Source organism: Candida dubliniensis, chromosome 1 (genome assembly GCF_000026945.1).
Source record: "Candida dubliniensis CD36 chromosome 1, complete sequence".
NCBI lineage: Eukaryota > Fungi > Ascomycota > Pichiomycetes > Serinales > Debaryomycetaceae > Candida > Candida dubliniensis.
In genome coordinates this window covers 3,120,100-3,143,790 of record NC_012860.1, presented here as the reverse complement: position 1 = coordinate 3,143,790, position 23,691 = coordinate 3,120,100, and the positions used below count along the sequence as shown (strand labels likewise).

Below are 23,691 nucleotides of genomic sequence, written 5' to 3'. Positions count from 1 at the left end.
ACACGAGACTGCATAAAAGCCAAAAATCTTGCAATTCGTACCCAATTAAGATGAAAATCTAAATTGTTCAAAACTATAAAAAACTAGTTTTAGGAGGCTTTATATTCAGCCGAGTCCATAACCCCCCCTCTAATTCTTCTAAAAAAAAAGTTATAAGCTCCAACCTGAATACAGATTTAGCTTACTTAAAACCAATTGATCTAAATTATAAGTTTCGGAAAGGAGTCAATCTGACAATAATCACAACAAAACAAACAAAACAGGCAATGAAATGGCAAAAACATTTCGTGTACCTACGTTGTTAAAACAAAGAAAGAAGTTGATGTGTACATTGGAAAACAAGTAGAACGATGTATTGAACAAGTAGAACGATTATTTCAACAAGTATAGCAATTGTAGTAACAATAAGTCCAGCAAATTGAGTGATTTTTTGGTTTTTGTGGAATTACTTGTAATTGAACTATTAAAAAACTCAACTGTTTGTATATTATTCTGGTTGAATTTGCTTTTGCAAGTGTAAATACTAGCTAGCAGTCACCAGAACGTTCTACATACCCTACCATCACTAGGAGAGCACTGTCGATGAAAACAACCTTTCTAGCAGTATTTCTCAAAAAGAACGGATAATTGTAAACAATAACCTTCAGAACAATATAGAAATATCTGTAATTCAGAGAGAGAGAACTTTGTTGTGTTTGTCCTATTTTTTGTCGTGTTGTGATGATAACTACCGCACAATAAAAAAACAACCCACCTATTTGTGCAAATATCAATTAATTCTTAATTCCAACTGCCAAGAGTTAACTTCCCGTAATTGAATCTAAAATAAATAGAAATAATATTGAAAGTGTAACATTTGTGAAAAAAAAAAAAATAGTATGGTCAAAAGGAAAACCAGAGTCGCATAAATTTCATTCTAAACTAACTAACTAAACGCTTGTATTTTCTTTAGATTGAGACCAATACTCTTTTCCACTCCCAATCCTTCTTTGCATGTCTTGGTTCTGGTAGAATTGACCCATTAATACTCAATACCAGTATACAGGGGGGTGAAACAAGTGGAAGCAAAAAACGCCCGATTGTTGATTAGGTCTAGTAAACAATAGGAAGCAAACAAAAAAAAAAACGCGAGATTTAAACTCTAAAAGCAAGTAGAAATAATCTTAAAAATAAACTCACACTAAAACTTATAGACAAATCCCCATAACCAGCATACCTGTGAATTAGCCAGTACTAATAATAAATAACCATCAACTTGCCAATTGATTCTATTTTATTTTTTTTTTTGTTCTTGTCATGCATCTACTTTTGATTTATTGCGAGCAATAAAATACGAAAAAGAGAAACGCAAGCTTGCATATATCCAGATATTATTTTTTTCTTTTGATCGGTGCGGTGCGGTGCGGTGCGGTGATGTCGATGATAATAAGATTGACATTTCGGAGATCTTTGGCATATTATAATTAGGTCTGCTCCCAAATCATGCCACAAGTCTCGCATTCTTCATAAGATCATCAGCAGTATCCCCGTATAGCGTAAACCAACAAAATTGGAAAACATTTAATCAATCACTCCGTGTCTACACTCCTTAATTGTACAGACAAAATAAAGCAAAAGAAAAAATAAACAATGTCTAAGTTTCTGGCGTTATTAATCTAGAACGATAATTATTTCTTTGTTAAAATGCGTCGTTAACAATGAATACGTTCAAAGTGAATAACCTTTTGTGTTAGATATTTTAACACAACAAAGGAAACGTGAAAAGCCCAAAAAAAAAATCGTACGTACAGCCAACCCCTTTTGTGTAATAACGGACTATATCTGATTGCAAAAACTCTTGGTTACTGTTCTTGTCCAATTCACCTACACACTCCTTAAAATTGATCAATATTATTTTTTTTTGGACTTCACCAACGGTTGCATCAACATGGAAATCATTTAAATAGACTTATAATTTCCTGTAACTTACCGTTTGTTTTGTTAGGAAAAGGGTATATTTACTTTTTTTTTTTTTTTTTCAATTCCAAATCAATTTATACACACCTTTCCCGTTGTCCCTCCCTTTACATTCGCTACTACAATCATGAAGATATCAAATACTTTGTTTAATATTGCTGCATTGTTAGCAGTTACAGAAGCTGCCACTATCACCAAGTTCTTTACGGCCTCAACCCAAACTATTTTTGTTACCCAAACTAGTCAAACTGTTATGGCAACCAAATCATTTGTTGAAACAGTTTATTCAGCTCCACCAAAACAACTCACTAGTAAAACTCAAGATTCTACTGCCTCAACTACTAGTTCCGTTAATTTACCTACCAGTAGTTCGGCCACCTCATATGTCGAAACTACAACTCCAGGTCAATCGTCGTCTACATTGACAACTTCCACTATTTCTTCATCTACTGCTAGTGATGATTCAGATTCTACACCTACTGCCGATGTTGAATTTGCTGAGGAAATTTTGAAAGAACATAATCGTAAGAGAGCACTCCACGGTGTACCTGAACTTAGTTGGAGTAACAAATTAGCTGAATACGCTCAAAATTACGCCAACACCGGATTCGATTGCAACAATCTTAATTTGAAACATTCTTCTGGTCCATACGGTGAAAACTTGGCTGCTGGTTATATGGGTGGAGATAGCCCTGTTGATGCTTGGTATGATGAAATTTCCATGGTTAATTGGAACAATATCGATTTCACTGAATCCACCGGACATTTCACCCAACTTGTATGGCGTAGTACCACTCAAGTGGGTTGTGCTAAAATGATGTGTAACACTGCTTGGAGACAAATTACTGTTTGTGAATACTTACCTCGTGGTAATGTCATTGGTTTGAATGTCACTTCCGGACACTCATACTTTGTTGATAACGTCTTGCCACCATTGAAGTAAAAAAGTCTAATTTGATGCTAATCTATTTCAGTTCTTCGTTTTCTTTTTAAGAAAAAATTTCTTTAGTTTTTTTTTTTTTTAGTAGTAGTTTTTAAAACCACAAATGGATTCCCTTGCTATATTTGCACCCAATAATACATGTAATATTTATGATAAACAACTCTAATTTACATTATTCGTGTAGACTCTACAGATTATTGTACAATGTCCCGTATATGCAGGAAAGAATTATTCAACTAACATAAATTTCTGTGCGTACACGACTTTGGTCTTTTGTGTCTTGAAGGAAGTGAAAAAAAAAATTTTCACCATTTCAAAACTCTATATTGCCCATCATTTCATTTTTTTTTTTCCCCTTCTTTCTTTTTTTCTTCCTTCCTTTATCATCATTATACTACAATGTCATCAAGACCACAAGTTTCTGTTATTTCCGTTAAAGGTGAACAAGGTTCATCCCAATTACCATTGCCAGCTGTTTTCGCTGCTCCAGTCAGACCAGACTTAGTCCACTCTGTCTTTGTTAGAGTTAACAAAAACAAGAGACAAGCTTACGCTGTCGCTGAAAATGCCGGTCACCAAACCTCTGCTGAATCATGGGGTACCGGTAGAGCTGTTGCTAGAATTCCAAGAGTTGGTGGTGGTGGTACTCACCGTTCCGGTCAAGCTGCTTTTGGTAACATGTGTAGAGGTGGTCGTATGTTTGCTCCAACCAAGACTTGGAGAAGATGGAATGTCAAAGTCAACCATAACGAAAAACGTTATGCCACTGCTTCTGCCATTGCCGCTTCTGCTGTCACTTCTTTGGTTTTAGCTAGAGGTCACAGAGTTGAACAAGTTAAAGAATTACCATTGGTTGTCTCTAACGAATTCGAATCCGTCACCAAAACCAAGGATGCCGTTGCTGTTTTGAAAGCTATTGGTGCCCACAAAGATGTTGTCAAGGTCATCAAATCTAAGAAATTGAGAGCCGGTAAAGGTAAATTGAGAGGTAGAAGATTCACCCAAAGAAGAGGTCCATTGGTTGTTTACGCTCAAGACAACGGTATTGTTAAAGCCTTGAGAAACGTTCCAGGTGTTGAAACTGCTTCTGTCAAACACTTGGGTTTGTTGCAATTGGCTCCAGGTGCTCACTTGGGTAGATTTATCATCTGGACCCAAGGTGCCTTCGAATCATTAGACTCTGTCTACGGTTCCGATTCCACCAAATCAATCAAATCCGGTTACACTTTACCATCTAACATCATTTCTAACACTGATGTTACCAGATTGATCAACTCTGCTGAAGTCCAAGCTGTTGTTAGACCAGCTGGTGAAAAGACTCAAAAGAAATCCCACGTCTTAAAGAAGAACCCATTGAAGAACAAACAAGTCTTGTTGAGATTGAACCCATACGCCAAGGCTTATGCTGCTGAAAAACTCGGTTCTGCCAAGGTTGAACAAGCCAAGACTAAACCATCTAAGGGTCAATTCGCTGATGTTTTGAAAAACTAGAATTGTTAAAAGTTGTATATTGTGTATGAAATTTTTAGAAATATAATACATCTTTTAATTCCCTTTTTTTAATTGCTTTGTCATCTAGTGTTGCACATTGTTTTATGTCTTACAGAGTATTCTTTTTCTTTTTGTATGATAAAAAGGTACGTTTCCTTGGACAATGGTTTCTTCATTGCATACATTAACTTTTTTATCAAGTCAAAATAGAAGCTTGTATAATAGTGATTAATAAATACTAATAACTATTTCAAATTCTAGCAGCAAGAGCTGCTTTGATTTACTTGACCTCTAGGTCTATTCAAATCAACACCACCTGCTCTTCTTCCTCCAGCACCAACTCCTTGTCTCGATCTACTAGCATCTATAACTTCGTCAACAGGTAAAGCTCTTCCTATTTTGTTAAATACATCCAAAACCCCATCTCCAGATTTGGCAGAACATTCGGCAGTAATTATAGAGCAACAATCACCATTTTGTTCTTGAACATACTCTTGTACTTCACTTGATTCAACTTCTCTTTCATCGTCTAAATCAGACTTGTTCCCAACAAGAGCAATAACAATGCCTTCTGGAGCTTGTCTTTTCAATTCTTTAATCCAATCTTGGGCTTTTTGAAATGAGCTACGACTAGTTATATCATAAACACATAAGGCAGCATTGGCATTTCTATAATACATTGGTGCCAATGACTTGTAACGCTCCTGTCCTGCAGTATCCCATATTTCAAATTTAATCGTCGTCTCAGATTCCGGTATGGTTATAGTTTGAGTCAAAAATGCGGCACCTATAGTCGATTCCCTCATGTCATCAAATGTGTTCTTGACAAAACGGTGAACAATAGATGATTTACCAACTGCACTCTCTCCTAAAAGCACAAGTTTGAATTGGGCAAAACGTTGATTAGATTGTTTGTTTGACATCGGAATATATTCAACTCAGAATGAATAAATGGAATATGGAAGGTACACAAGATATTGGCAAAAGAAAATTAAATTGATTCTATCAAAGCAGGTTTTCTATTTCAATCAACAAGAGCAAGAACTATACCATTTTATTTTTTTTTTTTTTTTTTTTGGCTGATTAGGGAATTCCCTCACTCGCACACACTCACTTGTCATTTTAATTGATTTCCGATTCCACAACTTTTGGAATTGTTGGTGATTCTACCGACCACCACAGAGGTCACGTGCAAGGATCTACAAGAGCCAACGAGTAATGAATATAAGTCTTATATTTTTTTTTTTAAATATTATTTACAAGAATGACTTATCTTATATGCCAATATCTCCCAGACATTCACTGGATCTAATTTTCATCAATCTTGGCCAAAATCTCTTTGTCGGTGTACAACAAGTATTCTTCCTCACCGACTTTAACTGGGTTACCACCGAATGAAGGCAATAAAACTTTATCACCAGCCTTGACAGAAACTGGGATAATTTGACCGGTAGTGGTGTTAGTGATACCTGGACCAACAGCAATAACAGTGGCTTGGTTTAATTTCTCCTGGTTTTTTTCTGGGATGTAAATACCGGTAGCAGTCTTGGTAGCTGGTTTAAGTCTTTGAACCAAAACTCTGTCAAACAATGGTTGTAAAGATTTAGCAGATCTAATTATGGAGGACTACTTCGATTGTTAGTAATAAGTCCTCGTTTAAATTAAAATGAATTCTTTAAAAACATACCATTTTGATAATTCAGTTGACGGTGTTCGAATTGGATACAAGTGTAATGTGAGTAAAAAATATAAATGGTAGTGAAATTTTTCCTTCAATCGTAATTTTTTTTTTTCTTTTTTCACCTTTTTCTATTCTCCTTTATACTCAGCAACTCTACCCCCATCGAATCGAATAGAAGATTCTTTCCGCTGAACAAAATTGCACGACTAACAAAACACATACAAAGTAATTATCAATTGTTTTTCTAACAAGAACTACATCCCTACTTTTAACTCAAGTATCTATCTAATGGCTCACCCAAAACATTTTCAATAACTCTAACCAAACCACGTCTAACTTCCATTTCGACTTCTTCATCGTCATCCTCTAATAATTCTGCAATATATGGAACCAACGTTGGCAAGTAAGACAACCACTGTTCTCCCATCTTCTGGAAAATCGTTTTCAATGTACGAATACTCCAGATCTTGGTAGCCGCAGAGTTTTCATTAGCATTGGAAATGTACTTGATCAATTCGTGTACCAACGTTTCATTGTATTCGTCCGAGGAAACATCAGTGACAAATGTGCTAATTGATTTAACCAAGTATTTACCAATGGAATCTTCAATGTTGGATAATTGGCTTAATAATGGAGAACAAATGCTGTCGAATCTTCCTTGTTGTGACCAGTAGTCGTCTTGATCATATTTAAACGAAGAAGTTAACCCAATCAAAACTATTCTTCTCAAATTGGTTGCAACAAGACTACCTTCGCTAAATCTCTTTAATAACGCCGACGTTGGATCTAACAAGTATGAGAAATAGGACGTAATAATACTCTTCAATTCATCTTGCAATTTGTTGAAGAAACGGAAAAATGCCAACAACCTAGAGACTTCATTAGTTTTCAACGTGGCGCCTTCGCCATCAACAGCCCATCTCACCAAGTTTGCAAACAATGGTCTGAAGCTTTTATCGTTCAATTTCATAACAAAAGCTATGGCACACCCATGGAAAGAGCTTTCTAATCTATGAATTGTGTTGTTGTCAAACTTATTATCATCATCTTCAGAATACTGTCTGAATTCAAAGGCACTGATAAGCCATCTCATAAATAATGTTGCCTGAGTCGTGGCCTGCTTCTTCTCCATTTTGTCTATTGTAGCTTGTAAAGTCTTTAAAAATAAACCAATGTTTCCTGAATTGTCATTCGTGTAAAACTTCTTGACAAGCCAAACGTTACATAACGATTTCAAAACTTGAGCCAAGTCCATATGGTCAACAATCAAATCCAAAACACTAGATCTAATTTGGTTATCAATCAAATCACTAGACAAAATAGTAACCAAAACAGCTTCTAAAGTAGTTGACATAAACGCAGGAATCTTTTTTATATAACATGAGAATAAAGCCAACACTGAACCTTGCAACAATTTAGCACTTTCCTTGTCTTCCAATGAGTTAGTTGATTCCCAAATTTTAAGGGCAGGGGGCACAACTTTAGGAAACAAACCAAGTGTCTTAACTCCCAAAATATCAACAATGCTCGTGATAGCGTTTATGGAAGCAATAATGACTTCTGGTTGTTCATTCAATAAACCACGGTCTGTAGTAACAATACCCAAAGATTCAATAAGAACTTTGGAAACTTCACCCAGGGTAAACTCAGTACTTGATGCTCCAAACTTATTAACAATGGTGGAAAAGGTATCCAAGTAAGCCTGTTGCAACTCGACATCAATATTTTTCTTGATACCTTTAATCAATACTGGCAACAAATTGTTAATTACGGATTCAATAACAACTTGGTCGCAATGGGCAACATTCAATTCGGTTTCAAATTTTCTGCTTGCTAAGACAGCATAGTTTCTAGCAACTTTTATCGACAAGGAGTCAGACAATGTATCAACATCCAATGAAGTGACAATTGAATCAATGAAATAATTCAAAGGTAACAAGTCTAATAAATTGCCCAATAATTCATACAATGTAGAACATAACTTGAAGTCAGGATGGGAGTTTGTAAAAGTATCCAAACTAGCCAAGGTAAACGAAGTAGCTTCTCTGAACTTACCTAAAACCAGTTCTTTTTCAACGGCCTCGTTATCTTCTTCATCAATGAAAACCAAAGCCATTTTTGTTTTCAATGAAGAAAGCTCATGTTTATTCTCTGAATTCAAAACCTCAACTAAAAACTGCAACAAATCGTCCCTCAACACTGCCAAACCAGGTTCACCCAATGTTACGATTGTGGTACCGAAAACTGGACGATTATTCAAAGCTTCAAACTCTTCTGAGCCAGGTTCAAGTTGATTTTGAGGGATATCATTCCACAATTTAGTGAATGCAACAACTCCCTCAAGCTGTTCTTCAGCGGAAAACGCCTTCATATAACCTTGTACAAACTCAACAACCGACTGTGAGTCTCCATTTTTATTTTTATGAACATTGTTGGCATATTGTTGACCCATCAAAAACAAAATTAAATGCATAGAGGAAGCACAGCCCAAAGTTTTAGTCAAGGATACAAACAACTTCACACGACGATGTCTTGGAACATGTGGGAATGCAGTGGCAAAACTAGCCAATAAAAACTCAATTTCATTATTAACAGGAGATAACCCATTGCAAGCCAATGCAGGAATGACTTTTGCAACCGTTTGTTGCAATGCAGAACTAGAAAATTCATCATCTTGTCTAATGGTATGAGCACCCATAAATGTAAAAATTGGCATCACCGAATGCAAGATTACTTCTGGAGCCAAAGTTGCTAACTCTGCTATAACCAACAATAATCTGTTTTGAACTTGTGGTGATGGCGATGCTCTAATGGAGTTAACAATTAAATCTGCTCTAATCGAATTAGAATCAAACTTGACTTCTTTAGAAGATGATTTTAAATTAACAATACTCAAAAGCATACATGATGCTAATGTTTCTTGAGCATAAAGAACAGGCAAGTTACCATCGTTCCCCAAGTACTCCAAGTCAGTCAAAATTTTGAATAGTACTTTTAACAAATCAGGGCCAGCAACATTTCTTTTCTTTCGAAGACTAGATTCCAATACTTCCAACAAAAATGTGAGCTTCTTCAAATGCCCAGATGCCATATTGTTAATTTCATCTCTCACCATGGCTTGTTTGGTAGAATTTGAAGACCTTCTTCTTCTTTTAGCAATACCCTGCTCTGGAATTTGATCACCAATTTGTACACTCGTCAATGCCTGTAAAAACAAATTGCGATCAATATTTAATTCTTGTAATGTCGCCATTGGATCAAAATCAACAATATCATCATTGATCAAGATATCTACCAATTTATTGACAATTTTCAATCTTGCCTCAATTGGTTTGAATGCCTCAAAAGTGTCAAGAACACGATCATTAGCTGTCATCTGTAAATTTCCAGATGCATTTTGCAATGCTTTACACAACCATTCACTCTCTATGTTACTATTCTTATCATTTGAAGTAACACCACCAACTAAACCAACAATTGACACTTCGACATTATCAAAGAATGAAATACCAGCAATGGATGCTTGATCAATCCAAACATTACGCTTGTTAAAATAACCTTCAACGTCTCCATCCAAGAAAAAAAACCTATCATCAGTTCCTGTTTTGTTAACTTGTGCCACAATTTTCCAAGCGTTTGCTTTTAAAACAATTGGCAACGAGCCTAACGACCACTGAGTAAAAATAAACAATCTGAAGTACTTACCTGGTTTAGCTTTTCCATTCTTTGCTTTAAAGATACTGTCAAATAAAACATTAGTAACTCTCGATGGATCTAATACAATATCCTTAACATTGTCTTCACTCAACAAACTGCAAAGAAACAAGGCGTCCTGAGGAGTTGGGTATTTCTTGTCAGAAACAGACCCATAAATTTCCTTTTCCAAAAATAAAGTAGCCCCCGTGGCAAGCTTAGTTTTGATTTCAATAATTAATCGTAAAATTTGAGCAAATCCTGATCTAATCAACTTTGAGTTATCAAACATTGCTAACAATATAAATGGAATTAGCAAGTAAAAGTCAGTTGTGCCATTTGCAGCATTCCTAATTTTAATTCTAATAATCTTAATGGCCGATAATCTGATAGACAACGGAACAGCAGGGGTTAATGCAACTCGGAAAACAAATGTCAATGCCACCACTGGTGATGTAAATACCTTTTGCAAAAACGACAATATGACAGAAACATGTAGTTTAGCATCAGATTCAGACAAAACACTTTTCAATTCTTTCAATATCAAGTTAAATTCTTCATCGTATTCCGTATTGAAATAGCTCTTTGCTGTTGATTGCAATTTAGTAAAATCAGTAGCACTTACAATTTCAATATCCTCAACTGCATTATCCTCATCGCCAGCATCAAACTCAGCTTCGTCATTCTTGTTTTCGATAAGTACAGACATGAGCTTCAATTCTAACTCGTCTATTTTCCAGTTCTCACTTTCAAGAGTTGTTTGGAACAACTTAGGATCCAATTTAATTAAGGATTGGGCAATCTTGGTCAAGTTGGATCTAATTGAATCTTCGTGTGTGGCCGAATTTTGCAAAACCAACTTTGTTGTAGTTTCAAAAAATAACTTATTTGACAAATCGACGAAAGGCAACAACTTGTACGATTCATTAGAAGGGAAAGTTGAGATGAAAATCAACATGATGAACGTAGCCAATTTGTAGTTTTCGCTCTTTAATTCATCCAAAACTTCCAACTCGTGTTGGCCAATCTTAAAATTCTTGAAAACCTGCATAACTTTCAATTCTCCTTGAAAATGTTTCCATAGTTGAGATAAAACAATTAAGGTTGGTTTGGTGAATTCTTTCAAAGCATCTTCATCTTCTAATATGCTCACGGTTAACGACTTCAATATATCATGAGAAAATGGGAAAATCGAGCTAAGCACTGAAATGATCGAATATGATGTCAATTTTAAGTCTGAGTTGATAGACGAGGAGTATTTGGGTTTTTGTTGTGGTGATAACATTAAAGCAGTAGTCTCAAGAACCACAGGAATATGGTTTTCATTCAACTCTTCAATGTTCTTGGAAAAAGATGCCAAAAGCTGAACTGTATTAGATAAATAGAAAACCAATTGCTCTTTATAAACTGTATGATTTCTGATTTGGTCGTTCAAAAACTTACTGTAAAAGTTGAAAAAATGAAAGTCATTGCGAAAAGCCTTGAGGATGGACGATGATGGCGGGGTTTTCAATTGATCTTTATAACCCACAAGCCATTCAAATATTTGTGGCAAGCTTTGTTTTGGAATCACATTCAATACCTTCACAAATACTGGCTGTTGAAAATATGGCAATGCAGTTAAAATCATTAGCTCAGCATTATGTATGTTTGCGTGAAATCTTCTAACAAGCCATTCAACTGCTTTTAAGGATGATGTCAACCCATAATAAGGACCCACTAATGTCAAGAACGCATCAATATTCTTATCCAATTGACTAACAACATCTTTGGTTTGTAAATTTCTATCCAAATTGACAGAAGTTTCAGAAAACAAAGTCAGTTTGAATTTATTAAATCTAGAGTCTAATTCACACAAGTCATCGAGACCTTCTGTAGCAATTTCATAAACATATTCATAGTCCTGTGTTGCTGCTTGTTTTGGCTCAAATATCAATGATCGTGAATGTATCTTTGAACGTTGCTTTCTATCCAATGCAACAGAAGCAGTCTTCTCATTAATTGACTGTAACTGTGAAGCTAAACTAGACATGGTGTTTGTTCACTGCTGGATTGTTTGATTGTAGAATATAAGATGCAAGAAGAGGGCTTTTTTTTTTTCACTTTTTTTTTTTTTTTTTTTTTTTTTTCTTTCTTGTTACCGTATAATCTTAGTGATGAGATGATGTTAACAAAGAATACTGGAAAGGAGAGAAAAAAAAATTGCATTACACAAAAATGGAATATAAACCAAGTTTGTTGATGTGTTAGATGAAATCAGAAGTGTTGTTGGGTTTCACTGGTTGGGGAGTTTGAATAATTATCCAGGAACTATAAATGCTCATCAAAAAGTTTGGGGTAGCCTAGCATTTAAATAGAAACTGCTTTGTTATATATTATAAAAAAAATTTAGACATGTATATAAAACCAACTCTACCTAGAAGTACAAACCATAATTTATGTTGATGCGGAGTAAAATCCCTCTAAACCTTGATCAAAACCTTGCTCCCATTCCCAAAGGAAATCCAGTTTCCCTTTGCTTGACACAAACTCTTGTAATCTTGATCTTTTCCAGGCTTCCTTTCTTCCTATTATGGAACCATTGAATTGTGCAAATGCATCCGCATCTTTCCAAGCAATAGAGAATCCCTCTTTGAAATTTTCATGTTCAAATTTGCCATCAGGATGTTCATTCTTCCAGAAGTCCACGTGACCATTATAAGCATTATTTAAAGCTTCCTCAAGCTTATCTTGCAGGGGTTGATTGCTTGGAATTGATGGTGGAATTAAAGCCCCCTTATCGGTCATTGTTTTGAAATCCCATTCACCTCCATTACCAGACTGGAACTTGAACGTCCAGAAATAAGATCCAGAAGCCTTTTGTGCAAACTCTTCACATTGACGCTGACCAAATTGTTTAACTAATTCGTCTCTATTGGCATTCTTGTCATTATCCCAGGATTGCTGATCTAAAACACACGAGTACTCACCAACAATGATATCAACTCCTTTTCCGTTGTCGTTCAAGTTGGTTAACACATCTCCTTGTAAATCATCAATAATCTGCTGAGGCTTCTTTTTCTTATCGTCGTCTGAGAAGCATCTATAAACGTGTTCGTCCAAAACAACACCAATGTATCCATCCGAGCCCTGCTTTTCTTGAACCCACTTAACCCATTGATCGGCCCACCAACCATCAGAAATTACGACAGGGATCAGCTTATCGCTCTTTCTTATTTCAGTAATACAAGCACTGTAGTAAGTTGACTGTTTCTTAGGTGGATCTGCAAATTCGGCTTCGTTGACTATTTGAATACCAGCAATATTATCAAACGATTTCAAGTCGCTAACAATCCACCCCATCATTTTAGCCATAGCAAGTTGTTTTTTCTCGTCCTTCCAAAATTCCCCCCCAGCGCCAGACTCACCTGAATGACCCGAGTTGTTTGCACCTCCTGGTAGACCATGAATATCAATCAAAACCGAAATCTTATTATCCGATGCCTTTTGAATAAAATTCTCTTTAATAATCTTCCATGCATTCTTGTAAACACCTTTGTACTTGTCAAAATTGGTGCCTGATGTGTAAGCACCACCATCCACTTCCCAATAACCTACCGGTAAACGAATTGAGTTCACATGGTGCTCTGCAAGCCATTTCCAATCATCATCGTTCACATAGCCTTTCCAATGGTTTTCGAATTTGGATCTAGTATCATCCTCACCAAGTTTTTTGAATAAAGACAGAACTGCATCCAATTCAGCATCACCATCAGTTTCCGAAAACAATTCGTGGTAGATCCATTTTTCTAAAACAAAACAAGCTCCAAAATTTACACCATAATTTTGTCGTGACTGGTAAATTTGTTTAGCCGATGGTGGTTTACCTGAAGTGCTTGCCAGATCCGCTTCAGGGATATCCGAAGCTTTATTTTTAAGTTTCAATTTAGAAAAAGCTGCTTGCATTGTTTAGCAATAGAGTTCGGTAAAAGATTTAAGCAAAAAAAAAACGGAAATGTTATCCAATGTAATGGTTATTGCACACTGACTGAGTGAATGAAGTAAAAGAAGAAACCAATTTTAAAATAGCAATGATAAGGGTTTTGCGGGATCATTCACGGTATTTATACCCTCTCCCTTTTTTTCTTTGAATATCGGCATTCTGCAATTTAATAGTTGCTAAGTTGCTGCGGTTAGAAAATGATTAAAATTCAAACAATTCAATCACAAAGAGAAACCGAGACTAATTTATTCACAACAAAAGAAGCTTCACACAAAAGAAAAAAAATACAAGCCAAATCAAATCAAATTAAGAAAATTAAGAAAATCAAGTAGGCCACTATTTGTTCATTGTCAATGGATTTTGCCCCTCAATCATGAGTAATTCAACTCCTTGGATTCCTTTTTTCCAACGCTGTATTAAGATTTTTCAAGAGATCAACACTCATTTGACTTTTTTGTCATCTCACTCACGTGGTGTCATCCCGTCATTAGAACTATTGCAGAAATTAAATAACTCCATAACTCCCTTAGACCTAGCCGTTATTAAATACCTATTTCCCGAAGATGAAATATTTTATGATTATGTTGATGAAAACCAAGTAATGTTGTCCTTTATTGAGGAGGTGAAAGTGGACCATACTGGATATCATCAAACCCCCATTGCAGATAAATATGATGAACAGACGCGTCATTCAAAGCAAATATTAATTTTCTCCTTTCAAGATGCCAAAGTGCATGGAATAGGGAAAATGAGGAAGTCTAATAATAGAAAAAGGTTAAAAAATGATTCAGGAGATTACAAATCTGATCAAAGAAGCAGGCTTTTCTTGGACGATAACAGATTTCAGTTGCAACCTTTAAGTCAATCACAATTGAGTAGCATGATAAGAAGTAGAAATGACAAATTCGCTCAGTTGTTGGAAAGATTTGTTGGCAGATACGAAAACCAAGAATTAGCGAAAAAGAATCTCTTGAAGAAAGCAGCTGTGTTGATTCCCCAGGAGCCTGATCTACAAGATATGGTGGAAGCATTGCGAGAAAGGAAAAGCGTTACTCCAGATTCGGGGCATACTTTGTCTACAGGCGAAATGATTGAAATACTAGAAAATTCAAAGTTTTACTGCAACCAAATAGCTTCAACACAGTTACTAAACATGAACCGTCCTGCAGATCTTAGGAAACTAACAACTGAGACTTCTCTGTATGTGCACCCGGATCTCAAAGACGTATTACTCAAAACTAAAAACATTTCTTTAGAGGATGGGTTGTATTCACACCAGGCAATTGCTTTGGAAACATTATTGAGTCCTGAAAACAAGTCTCATGTTATAGTAAGCACTCTGACAGCATCTGGGAAATCTTTAATTTATCAGATTCCTGTTTTGAATTCAATTTTATGGGATATTGCTAGTGGATTGAAGGGAAGACACAGTACCGCCTTTTTCATTTTCCCTACAAAGGCTTTAGCTCAAGACCAGATAAGACATTTTCGAGAATTTTTAACGCACTTGCCAACCACCTCAAGTCGTCCAATTATCGTCAACACATATGATGGAGATACACCTTTCAAAGAAAGAGACAAAATCTCTAAGGAGTCCGATATAATCTTTACCAATCCCGATACAATACATGCGTCCATTCTTCCTAACCATAGCTTTAACAACTGGAAAGAATTTCTTAGTGCCTTGAAATTTGTTGTTATGGACGAATTGCATGTATATAAAGGCACTTTTGGGGTCAATGTTGGTTTTGTTATGGGACGATTATCAAGGATAAAAGATTTGCTACTGAGAGACGATTCTATTCAATACATTTCATGTTCTGCCACAATCCAAAACCCTGTGTCTCACTTTAAAACTGTATGCTCATTGCCAGAAAATGATTCGATAGTTCATGTGGACAAGGATGGTAGTCCATGTTGCGAAAAAAAGTTGATAGTTTGGAACCCGCCACCATTGATGAACCAACGTGGCCAGAAGAAAGATATAACTGATAAATATATTCCTCGAGTAGGCATGATTTCCGAGCTGGCCAAGTTGCTAGTAAACTTGGTAACTGCGAATGACAGTTTAAAAATAATAGTCTTTTGCCCTATAAGAGTTGTGTGTGAAATGTTGATGAAAGAGGTGCGTCATTTGTTGCAAAATTCATTTAAGAACTCTGGAATAACTCAGAGTGATATTATGGCTTACAGAGGAGGGTATAGTAAGACTGATAGAAGGATCATTGAACAGAAAATGTTTAATGGGCAGCTTCGAGCTATTGTGGCAACAAATGCTTTGGAATTGGGCATTGATTTGTCTCATTTGGATGTGGTCATCACTTGTGGATTTCCTATGCTGAAACTGAACCTACATCAGCAGTTTGGAAGAGCTGGCCGAAGAAAAAACGCAAATGGCAGTTTGGCGATATTTGTTCCAGGGAAAAATCCAATAGACCAATATTATTTAGAAAACCCACATGAGTTATTGGGGAACAATTATGAGGATTTATGTGTCCTGGGGATCAGAGATATGGAATGCGGTAAAATGATTCTAGAAAGACATTTGCAATGTGCCGCGTATGAAGAACCTATTGAATTAGATGACAAAAAATGGCTTATGCCTGGCGGTTCTAACAAGGACTTTGAAGATATTTTGAAAACTAATTTGATTTTGGATATTGATGGGAAATTCAAAACTAATCCAAAGTATTATCCAAAGCCACATAAAATTGTACTGATACGGGCGGTTGAAGAACCTGCATTTGCCGTTGTTGATATCACCAACAACAGAAACATTGTCATTGAGGAAATCGAGTTTCTGAGAACCACATTTACCTTATATGAGGGCGGAATATTTCTTCATCAGGGGCAACCCTATCTTATCAAAGAGTTTAACGACAAAGAATTTTATGCAAAAGTGGAAAGAGTCAATGTTGATTGGACAACGCTGCAGAGAGATTATACTGATATTGATCCAGAAGAAGTGGAGGTTGTGAAACCACTTTATCCAATAGATGCAACTAAAGCATTGGATATTCCAGTTTTCTCAGGGAAAGTGAAAATCACCATGAAGGTGTTTGGATTCTTTAAAGTGAATAGGCGTGAGGAAATATTAGAAGTTGTTGAAGTGAAAAACCCTCCAGTTATAGCTTTTTCGAAAGGTTTCTGGTTGAATGTGCCTCAGGGGGCTATAGAAATTGTAAAGGAAAAGAAGCTTTCGCCTGCTGGTGGAATTCACGCAGCTTCTCATGCTATAATGAACATGCTACCTGTGTATATCAATGGATGTTCAGAAAATGGTAGAGACGTTGGTGACACAGAATTGTCAACTGAATGTAAATCACCAGCAAAAGAGTTTTCAACAAGGCAAAGTCGCAGAGTAAGACCGGCAAGATTGGTATTTTATGACACCAAAGGAGGGCCATGTGGAACTGGTTTATCCTACAAATGTTTTGAATGCATAGATGAAGTGATCAAGGCCACGTTTACGCGAGTTAGAAAGTGCAAGTGTGTATGGGGGTGTCCTTTATGTGTGGTTTCTAGTGCGTGCAAGGAGCAAATGAGGGTTCTGTCACGGCCGGCTGCGTTGTTGATTTTGGCATCATTTCTAGGAATGGATCTATCTCTGCTCAAAGATGAGTTACCAACAGGTCCAGAACCTGGTATTCCAGAATTGGAAACAGAGACTATAATGTATGCGGATGCAACTGTTCGATTTTCGCCAAATGTTCAGATTTTGAATGTTCTACGTACACATACTTAGTTTAGCTTTTGATTCTACTTGTAATAAACGATGCCTTACGAGAAAACTTTTGTGCTAAATTTTCTCTTGGTATATGTTGTTGTGTATTTTGAGTTTCGTCAAAGTGAGTGCTTCGCTGGCTTCCATTATCACTATTAGTTCTTCTATAGGACATCCGTCTTGAAACTCCTACACCTGCTCCTGGAGAATGTTCCTTCAGGTTTCGACTTTGGGGCTGTGACGTGGCCAGTCCTGAATGATACAGATTCCTTCTTTGAAGAGCAGGACTATACGGAAGCTCCTTGTGCTTTGATAATCGAAACACCGTCTGTACTGGTTTTAAGTAAATTGAAGCCAACGTCCCTATATTTAACTCCAATTCCTCTAAAATGTCAGGATTGATATTATCATTCTCGGAGGTTATTACAGGATTGTCATTTAATATAATTTTCTTTGTATTTGATTGAAACTCTCCGTTCGGCCCACTGGCATGTTCGGAAGACAACAATCTCCAATAAATGTAACCACGATCTCTGATATCAGGATTATCAACCTCTTCTGTTGCCCATTTCAAGACTTGTAATATTACCGACTCTCCCTGTTCCGGGAATTTTAAGTAGTATTTTGCAACTGCTGTTAAGGTAGCATACTGTACATCTAGTGGATCATCTTTAAACGAAGTGATAAAGTCTTCCAAAATAGTTTTCGATTCTTTGATATTTTGGCAGTATTGTCCCAAAATCCACACAAATGCCGTTTTTGCATCTGGTTCATCAATTAGCTTATAGTGATTTATCAATTCGCTAATCGCAAATTCAAATCTTCCAGGATACTTACGTAGTATATTCTTTATTACAATTGCAGATTCTTGGACAATATACGATATTCCGTTAGATACCAAGTCACAAATTACTTCAACACACTGTTCGGCCGCATTTTCCAATTTGACTGCAAGATTCCCAAATGCTCTGATTGCCTTTCTTGCCATAGAAACATCAACCTCAGTGGCATATTCCTCAAGCTCACGCAAAACCAGGCCAACATTGGATTCATTTGCCAATAAATAAATAATCTCAAGCTTGGTATCCTTTACGTATATTGGATCATCAAACCGGCAATAGAACATTTCCACGTCAAAATGAACAAACTCCTTTCTGCCTAATAATAACAATATTACATTACGTAAAACAAGAAATTGAGTTTCAGCTGGTTTTGACAATAAGGAAACAAGCGATGTTCCCAATCTCTTGGGTAATACTGGTAAACGTAACTCTGGGTTTCTTGCATAATTGCAATAGTATATCACCACTTTAATTGCATTCATCACAACTGAGGAATTTTCGTGCTGCAAGGAAGGTAAGACTGCTTCGATCAAATTCAAAGCTTCGTCCTCATTCTGTGGTGTGTATGACATTAACGCATTCAAAATGTAAGTTTGTTGCCACTCGTTTGTTACACGTAGCAACTTTATTAATGTGAACGCATGGTTTTTATCTATTTTCAAATTCAATGTCTTGCTATTTTCAATCACAGATCCCAATGATGCCAATGCACTTGAAATTACTGACGAGTTTTCATCATATAACGATTGATTAAGCAATTCTATTAAGCCTTCTCTTTCGGCTCGAACGGGATCGTGTTGAAAAATTTGGCCAGCTGCATATGCTGCCGATTTTCTGACGTCCGGATCTTTATCAGAGAACAGTCTTCTGCATGAAGTAATAGATAAATTCAAAAACTCTTTCCGATTTATAGACACCATAGTCTTTAACGATAGGACGCGTAGCAATGGGTTTGGATCACTGTGAAACCGGGAAAAGAAGGGTATTGCATCTTCGGCATCTGGATTTGTCATAGCATACGTAGATATATACTCGCAGCATAGTTTTCTAATCTCTAAATCATCAATTTTCATAAGTGGGATAATGTCCTTCATTAAGTTTGTGACTTCATGGTTATTTAGAATTATGTTTGCCAAAACTTTTTTGAGAACTACTTTAACCCTGACGATAGGTCTTGATTTCTTGAATGCCTGTTCAAGCTCAGTACGTAATTCGGTAGTTTTGGATCTGGTGAATAATTTCCCGTCACTCATCTTTCGAATATTAATTGGAAGGAAGAAGGTAGACGATGTCAGAGTTTTGTTCAGTTTAGTCTTGAAAAAAAAAAAAAAAAAAAACAAAGGAGGACCAAATTTGATTTGATTTGTGAAACGACGGAAAAAAAAAAAGGAAGGATACAAGTTTCAACGTAGCTTCACTTGAGAGATAACACAGGGCAGGAATAAACGCGATTAGCAAAGAATATAAGGAAAAACGATACCCATTTAAAAAGAAACTACTTATCTAAAACCACACATTAACCTATCAAAACTGTATAACCCAAATCAACAAAAACCTATTCAGATGTAGCAAGTAATAATAATCAAAAGAGGAAAAGAAAAAAAAAAAAATGGAACTGGAAACAAGTACAGCGCTGATTACCCTTCTAGCCAATTTATAATCTAACATACCCAGATGCGTAGGAAACGCTGCTTTCACTCGTTCTTTGTACCGGGTTGCTTTGAGAATAGTCAATCCAATTGAATGTATTTCCATGAAGTAACAGACGGTTATTGTACTTTTCCAATAATTTAAGCACAATTAGAATTGGCTTTTGTCCACAAATAGTGTTACCTGAGATATCGATATATTTAGTCCAGCTGGCAGAGGAACCATTTGTAGCAATTTGAAGAGCAATTTTATCTAGTAATTCAATTGATTTGTAAATCTCTAACCCCTTTGGCTGATGTAAACTTCCCAACGATGTGATATTATCACTCAACGTATCCAAAGTAGTTTCTCCAGACAACAAGTACTTTGTATAGCCAAATCTTGAACCCCAATGGCAAAAATCAGAACTAATTATAAAATGATTTTCTTCATTTTCCAAATATGGAAGCAAAGAGTTCACTATACCATCTTGTAATTTACTATCCATTCCGCTTATTAATATTGGGACAATTTTTGGTACACCATGAACCGCTGTTTCGCCCTTGTAATAGATAAACGGTGCATGCATTTCAAAAGAATGTTCATCTTCATCGATTTCTTCAGACATGTACTTGAAAACAGGCCCATGTTTGCATTTCTGGTCTAATAAATCTTTAATGGTAGAAACATCCACTGGAATGTTGCCAAACGGTGTCTCGTAGTATTCAAAGGGGGAGAGTAATGCATTGTTTTTGAAGTAAACGTGATGAGAAGGACCTAATAAAAACACTCTTTTAACTTTTGAGGTATCCCAAGCATTAAATGATTCGGCCAATCTTTCACCAGAGTATGTATATCCAGCATGTGGTCCTATGATTATCCTTGCGCCATCAATGCCGTTGCTGGCATCTTCACCACTAAGAGGTGTTTTCAATGATCTTGCCTTGGCAAAAAACTGATCAAGCTGGTTCCTTAATTTTGCAGGATTGTTGCTATACCACGAACCTGCGTGGGTGGCAGGACGAATACTCATATTTTCACAATTGGTGTACCTTTGTTGCTAGTGGGAACATAGAAGGAAAAATGTGAAGTGCAGCTTTATCGCACACTTTCCTAACACTGCCTCAGACCAGAGCACTAAGCTCGTTCGCACTTCCTCACTCACACCACTAGAATTGGAAATAGTCAGCATTTCTTATTTCTGGCCTACTAGACTACCAACAATACACATCCCCTGCAAGTACCAATCCAAACAATGGAAATGATCTTGCAATTTTAGGTTTCTTGGTCTTTTTGCCATATAAATATATCTGTATTGAAGAAAGGAACTACACTATTTATTACTTTGCAACTATTTCAAGATTCCAGTCATTGGAAAACAATTTCTCTTCACCAGCATAGTATGTGGAATTACAAGAGTAAATCCCTCTTGCCAACCAAGAGCCTGGAGTTTCATCTTCTGGGAAGTCTTTAGTGTAAACAGTATCTTCTGATGGTTCATATGTACCAATTTCTAATTCTCTGGTTCTAATGGTGATACCTGCTTTTTTAGCTACCTGAACGTAACGGAGGTTTTCATATTTCTTGTTCTTAACTTGAAAATGCATGGTCATGTGGTACTTTACACCACCTGGAATTGTGACAGTAATGCTGTCAGCTCCTCTGACTGGAACATCAAATGGTTCTTTTCCTTTAACGTTGACAACTAACTTAACAACTTGAAAATCTGGGTGGGTTTCGACTGGCATGTTTATGAACTGAACTATCTGTTGGAACTAGAAAATTTAACCTTGCTTGATGTATAAGGATTTCAACATCTCAACTCCTAAATCTGTCAAATCAACTAAGCTTTATATACTTTTTTTATGAGCAAAGTGCTTGTTTATTCCTCGGGACATCGTTCGTTATCAGTCTCGCTCCTTGTGTCACTATATCATCACTATAAAGCTCGGAGATCGGTAGTATTCTTTCTCTCTTCCTTCTTTTTTTTTTTCATGTGAAATCATAACCACTTTTGAACTCTTTTGTGTTCCTGATTGAACTGGGGTTTGTGGTTGTATGTCATTTTTGTCACTTTTTTTTTGATTTTTCCCTTTAAAAATTTGCCCCACAAGAAATGTAGAACGTAGTAACCCGATAAACTCCTCACTCTATTCCCGTTTTAGAAATCTCTTTGAATACTCTTACTTCCGTTTCAAGTATCTCTTTCAATTGTGGGATACTCTTTCCTTTCTCCTCAAAACTAAAGTCAAAAATTGCCTTGCTCAATGGTTCTTCGTGAACGTTCCGCAAATTTTTGAAAAAGTCTTGTTCTAGTATTTGTTCAACTTCTAATCTTGCTTTGTAATCCCATTGTAGAAGACTATCTAACAACTCTAATGCATTTGAAGGAGCAAACGGATACAAACTCTTCCACTTGACCGGTCTATACTTTACCCAAAGTAGTCCTTCTACCTTCCAGTTATATTTTTTGATTGTTTCAATTGGAGGATTTCCTATTATCTTGAATAGTTCATGAATTTGCTCATGCAGGTTTTTACCAGGAAATAAAGGTCTTCTTCCAAACAACTCACCAAGAATACAGCCCACAGCCCAGACATCAACCGCTTTTGTGTAGTTTTTAGTAGACATTATTAATTCAGGAGCTCTGTACCAGCGTGTTGCAACGTAGTTTGTGATTACAGCTGAGCGGTTTCTAAAATATACGGGATTGATTCCTCGTGCTAAGCCAAAATCGCATATTTTCAACGTCCCTTGAGTGGTGACCAATATATTCCCAGGCTTTAGGTCCCGGTGTATTACATCAGCTGAGTGGATGTACTTGAGCCCGCAAAGGATTTGGTACATAAAGCTTTGAATGTGAAATTCTGAAAATTGGACATTTGAATACAAAACACGGGCTAAATCTAAATCGGCTAGCTCTTGAAAACAATACAAACCCTCATAAGGTTTTACATATACAACATCCAAGTCAAGCAAAGTTGCAATCTGACAAGATATGTTAGTAAAAAAAAAAAAAAACAATTGTAAAACAAAGTTTCAAAGTCTAAAGTTCCGAGTACGTACATTCTTGTGGCCTCTGAAAAACATCATAAACTTGAGTTCTCGTATTGCTCGAATTAAAAGGATGTCCTTGTTGAAGATCTTTGTTACTTTCTTTATGGCAATCTTGTGCTCCATCGCTGAGACTGAACTTTTTGTATCAATAGCTGAGCAAACGACTCCATACGATCCTTTCCCCAACACTCGCACAATTTCGTACCTCGAATCGACCAAAAAGTGGTTTTCATTGTCAGTGTATGTCGAGCATGCCTTAAGATTATTGTTTTTGTTTTTGAGCGTAGCCATTTCTTGTTGATAGTGTAATTGATGGATTTCGCTTGGCGGCTGCAAAGTTGTCAAATTGATATGGATATGAGAGGATTACGATACTAGCACGTACAACAAGAAAAAAAGAAAAAGGTTAAAACATATCAAAAATCCAAAAGATTAAGCGCTCTAGAGACAACACAATTATAATACTAAACCTACATTTAAAAACATGCACCAAATTGTATACCACGGTTAAGATGAAAGGCACTTTTTTAATAATGCCAAAAAAATGTCACGAAAACAAAATCTTTTGTTTGAGCTGTCATGGTCCATTCTCTCTATTGTATATATCTTTTAGTTAAGGGAAGGGGAGTTGTTGGTATCTCCGAATGCTTGTGAAACCCCTGATACAGCAGTTACCTAGCATCATATGTCAAT

General features: G+C 36.3%; 11 protein-coding genes across 11 annotated transcripts; 3 read left to right on the top strand and 8 right to left on the bottom strand. All coding sequences in view use genetic code 12, as the record gives it.

The window, feature by feature from the left end:
* Positions 1-2,083: 2,083 nt before the first annotated feature.
* CD36_13090 (PRY-like, SCP-like extracellular protein, putative) lies at positions 2,084-2,899 on the top strand (the record flags this gene model as incomplete). The annotated part of the gene is made up of 1 exon (XM_002417903.1): positions 2,084-2,899. The coding sequence occupies one exon, from the start codon at positions 2,084-2,086 to the stop codon at positions 2,897-2,899; it is 816 nt and encodes a 271-aa protein (XP_002417948.1).
* A 399-nt stretch (positions 2,900-3,298) lies between these two features.
* CD36_13080 (60S ribosomal protein L4) lies at positions 3,299-4,390 on the top strand (the record flags this gene model as incomplete). The annotated part of the gene is made up of 1 exon (XM_002417902.1): positions 3,299-4,390. The coding sequence occupies one exon, from the start codon at positions 3,299-3,301 to the stop codon at positions 4,388-4,390; it is 1,092 nt and encodes a 363-aa protein (XP_002417947.1).
* A 257-nt stretch (positions 4,391-4,647) lies between these two features.
* Positions 4,648-5,313, bottom strand: CD36_13070 (RAB family GTPase, putative; the record flags this gene model as incomplete). The annotated part of the gene is made up of 1 exon (XM_002417901.1): positions 4,648-5,313. One exon carries the CDS (start codon positions 5,311-5,313, stop codon positions 4,648-4,650), a length of 666 nt encoding a protein of 221 aa, XP_002417946.1.
* Positions 5,314-5,698: 385 nt separating this feature from the next.
* Positions 5,699-6,080, bottom strand: CD36_13060 (10 kda chaperonin, putative; the record flags this gene model as incomplete). The annotated part of the gene is made up of 2 exons (XM_002417900.1): positions 5,699-6,016; positions 6,078-6,080. 2 exons carry the CDS (start codon positions 6,078-6,080, stop codon positions 5,699-5,701), a joined length of 321 nt encoding a protein of 106 aa, XP_002417945.1.
* Positions 6,081-6,339: 259 nt separating this feature from the next.
* CD36_13050 (U3 small nucleolar RNA-associated protein 10 (U3 snoRNA-associated protein 10), putative) lies at positions 6,340-11,796 on the bottom strand (the record flags this gene model as incomplete). The annotated part of the gene is made up of 1 exon (XM_002417899.1): positions 6,340-11,796. The coding sequence occupies one exon, from the start codon at positions 11,794-11,796 to the stop codon at positions 6,340-6,342; it is 5,457 nt and encodes a 1,818-aa protein (XP_002417944.1).
* Positions 11,797-12,200: 404 nt separating this feature from the next.
* On the bottom strand, positions 12,201-13,709 carry CD36_13040 (exo-1,3-beta-glucanase, putative; the record flags this gene model as incomplete). The annotated part of the gene is made up of 1 exon (XM_002417898.1): positions 12,201-13,709. One exon carries the CDS (start codon positions 13,707-13,709, stop codon positions 12,201-12,203), a length of 1,509 nt encoding a protein of 502 aa, XP_002417943.1.
* Positions 13,710-14,119: 410 nt separating this feature from the next.
* On the top strand, positions 14,120-17,491 carry CD36_13030 (conserved hypothetical protein; the record flags this gene model as incomplete). Its single annotated transcript, XM_002417897.1, has 1 exon — positions 14,120-17,491. The coding sequence occupies one exon, from the start codon at positions 14,120-14,122 to the stop codon at positions 17,489-17,491; it is 3,372 nt and encodes a 1,123-aa protein (XP_002417942.1).
* A 1-nt stretch (position 17,492) lies between these two features.
* CD36_13020 (beta-adaptin (clathrin assembly protein complex 2 large beta chain), putative) lies at positions 17,493-19,565 on the bottom strand (the record flags this gene model as incomplete). Its single annotated transcript, XM_002417896.1, has 1 exon — positions 17,493-19,565. One exon carries the CDS (start codon positions 19,563-19,565, stop codon positions 17,493-17,495), a length of 2,073 nt encoding a protein of 690 aa, XP_002417941.1.
* A 401-nt stretch (positions 19,566-19,966) lies between these two features.
* On the bottom strand, positions 19,967-20,974 carry CD36_13010 (conserved hypothetical protein; the record flags this gene model as incomplete). Its single annotated transcript, XM_002417895.1, has 1 exon — positions 19,967-20,974. The coding sequence occupies one exon, from the start codon at positions 20,972-20,974 to the stop codon at positions 19,967-19,969; it is 1,008 nt and encodes a 335-aa protein (XP_002417940.1).
* A 307-nt stretch (positions 20,975-21,281) lies between these two features.
* Positions 21,282-21,689, bottom strand: CD36_13000 (conserved hypothetical protein; the record flags this gene model as incomplete). The annotated part of the gene is made up of 1 exon (XM_002417894.1): positions 21,282-21,689. The coding sequence occupies one exon, from the start codon at positions 21,687-21,689 to the stop codon at positions 21,282-21,284; it is 408 nt and encodes a 135-aa protein (XP_002417939.1).
* Positions 21,690-22,086: 397 nt separating this feature from the next.
* Positions 22,087-23,289, bottom strand: CD36_12990 (mitogen-activated protein kinase (MAP kinase), putative; the record flags this gene model as incomplete). Its single annotated transcript, XM_002417893.1, has 2 exons — positions 22,087-22,929; positions 23,008-23,289. The coding sequence occupies 2 exons, from the start codon at positions 23,287-23,289 to the stop codon at positions 22,087-22,089; spliced, it is 1,125 nt and encodes a 374-aa protein (XP_002417938.1).
* Positions 23,290-23,691: the final 402 nt, after the last annotated feature.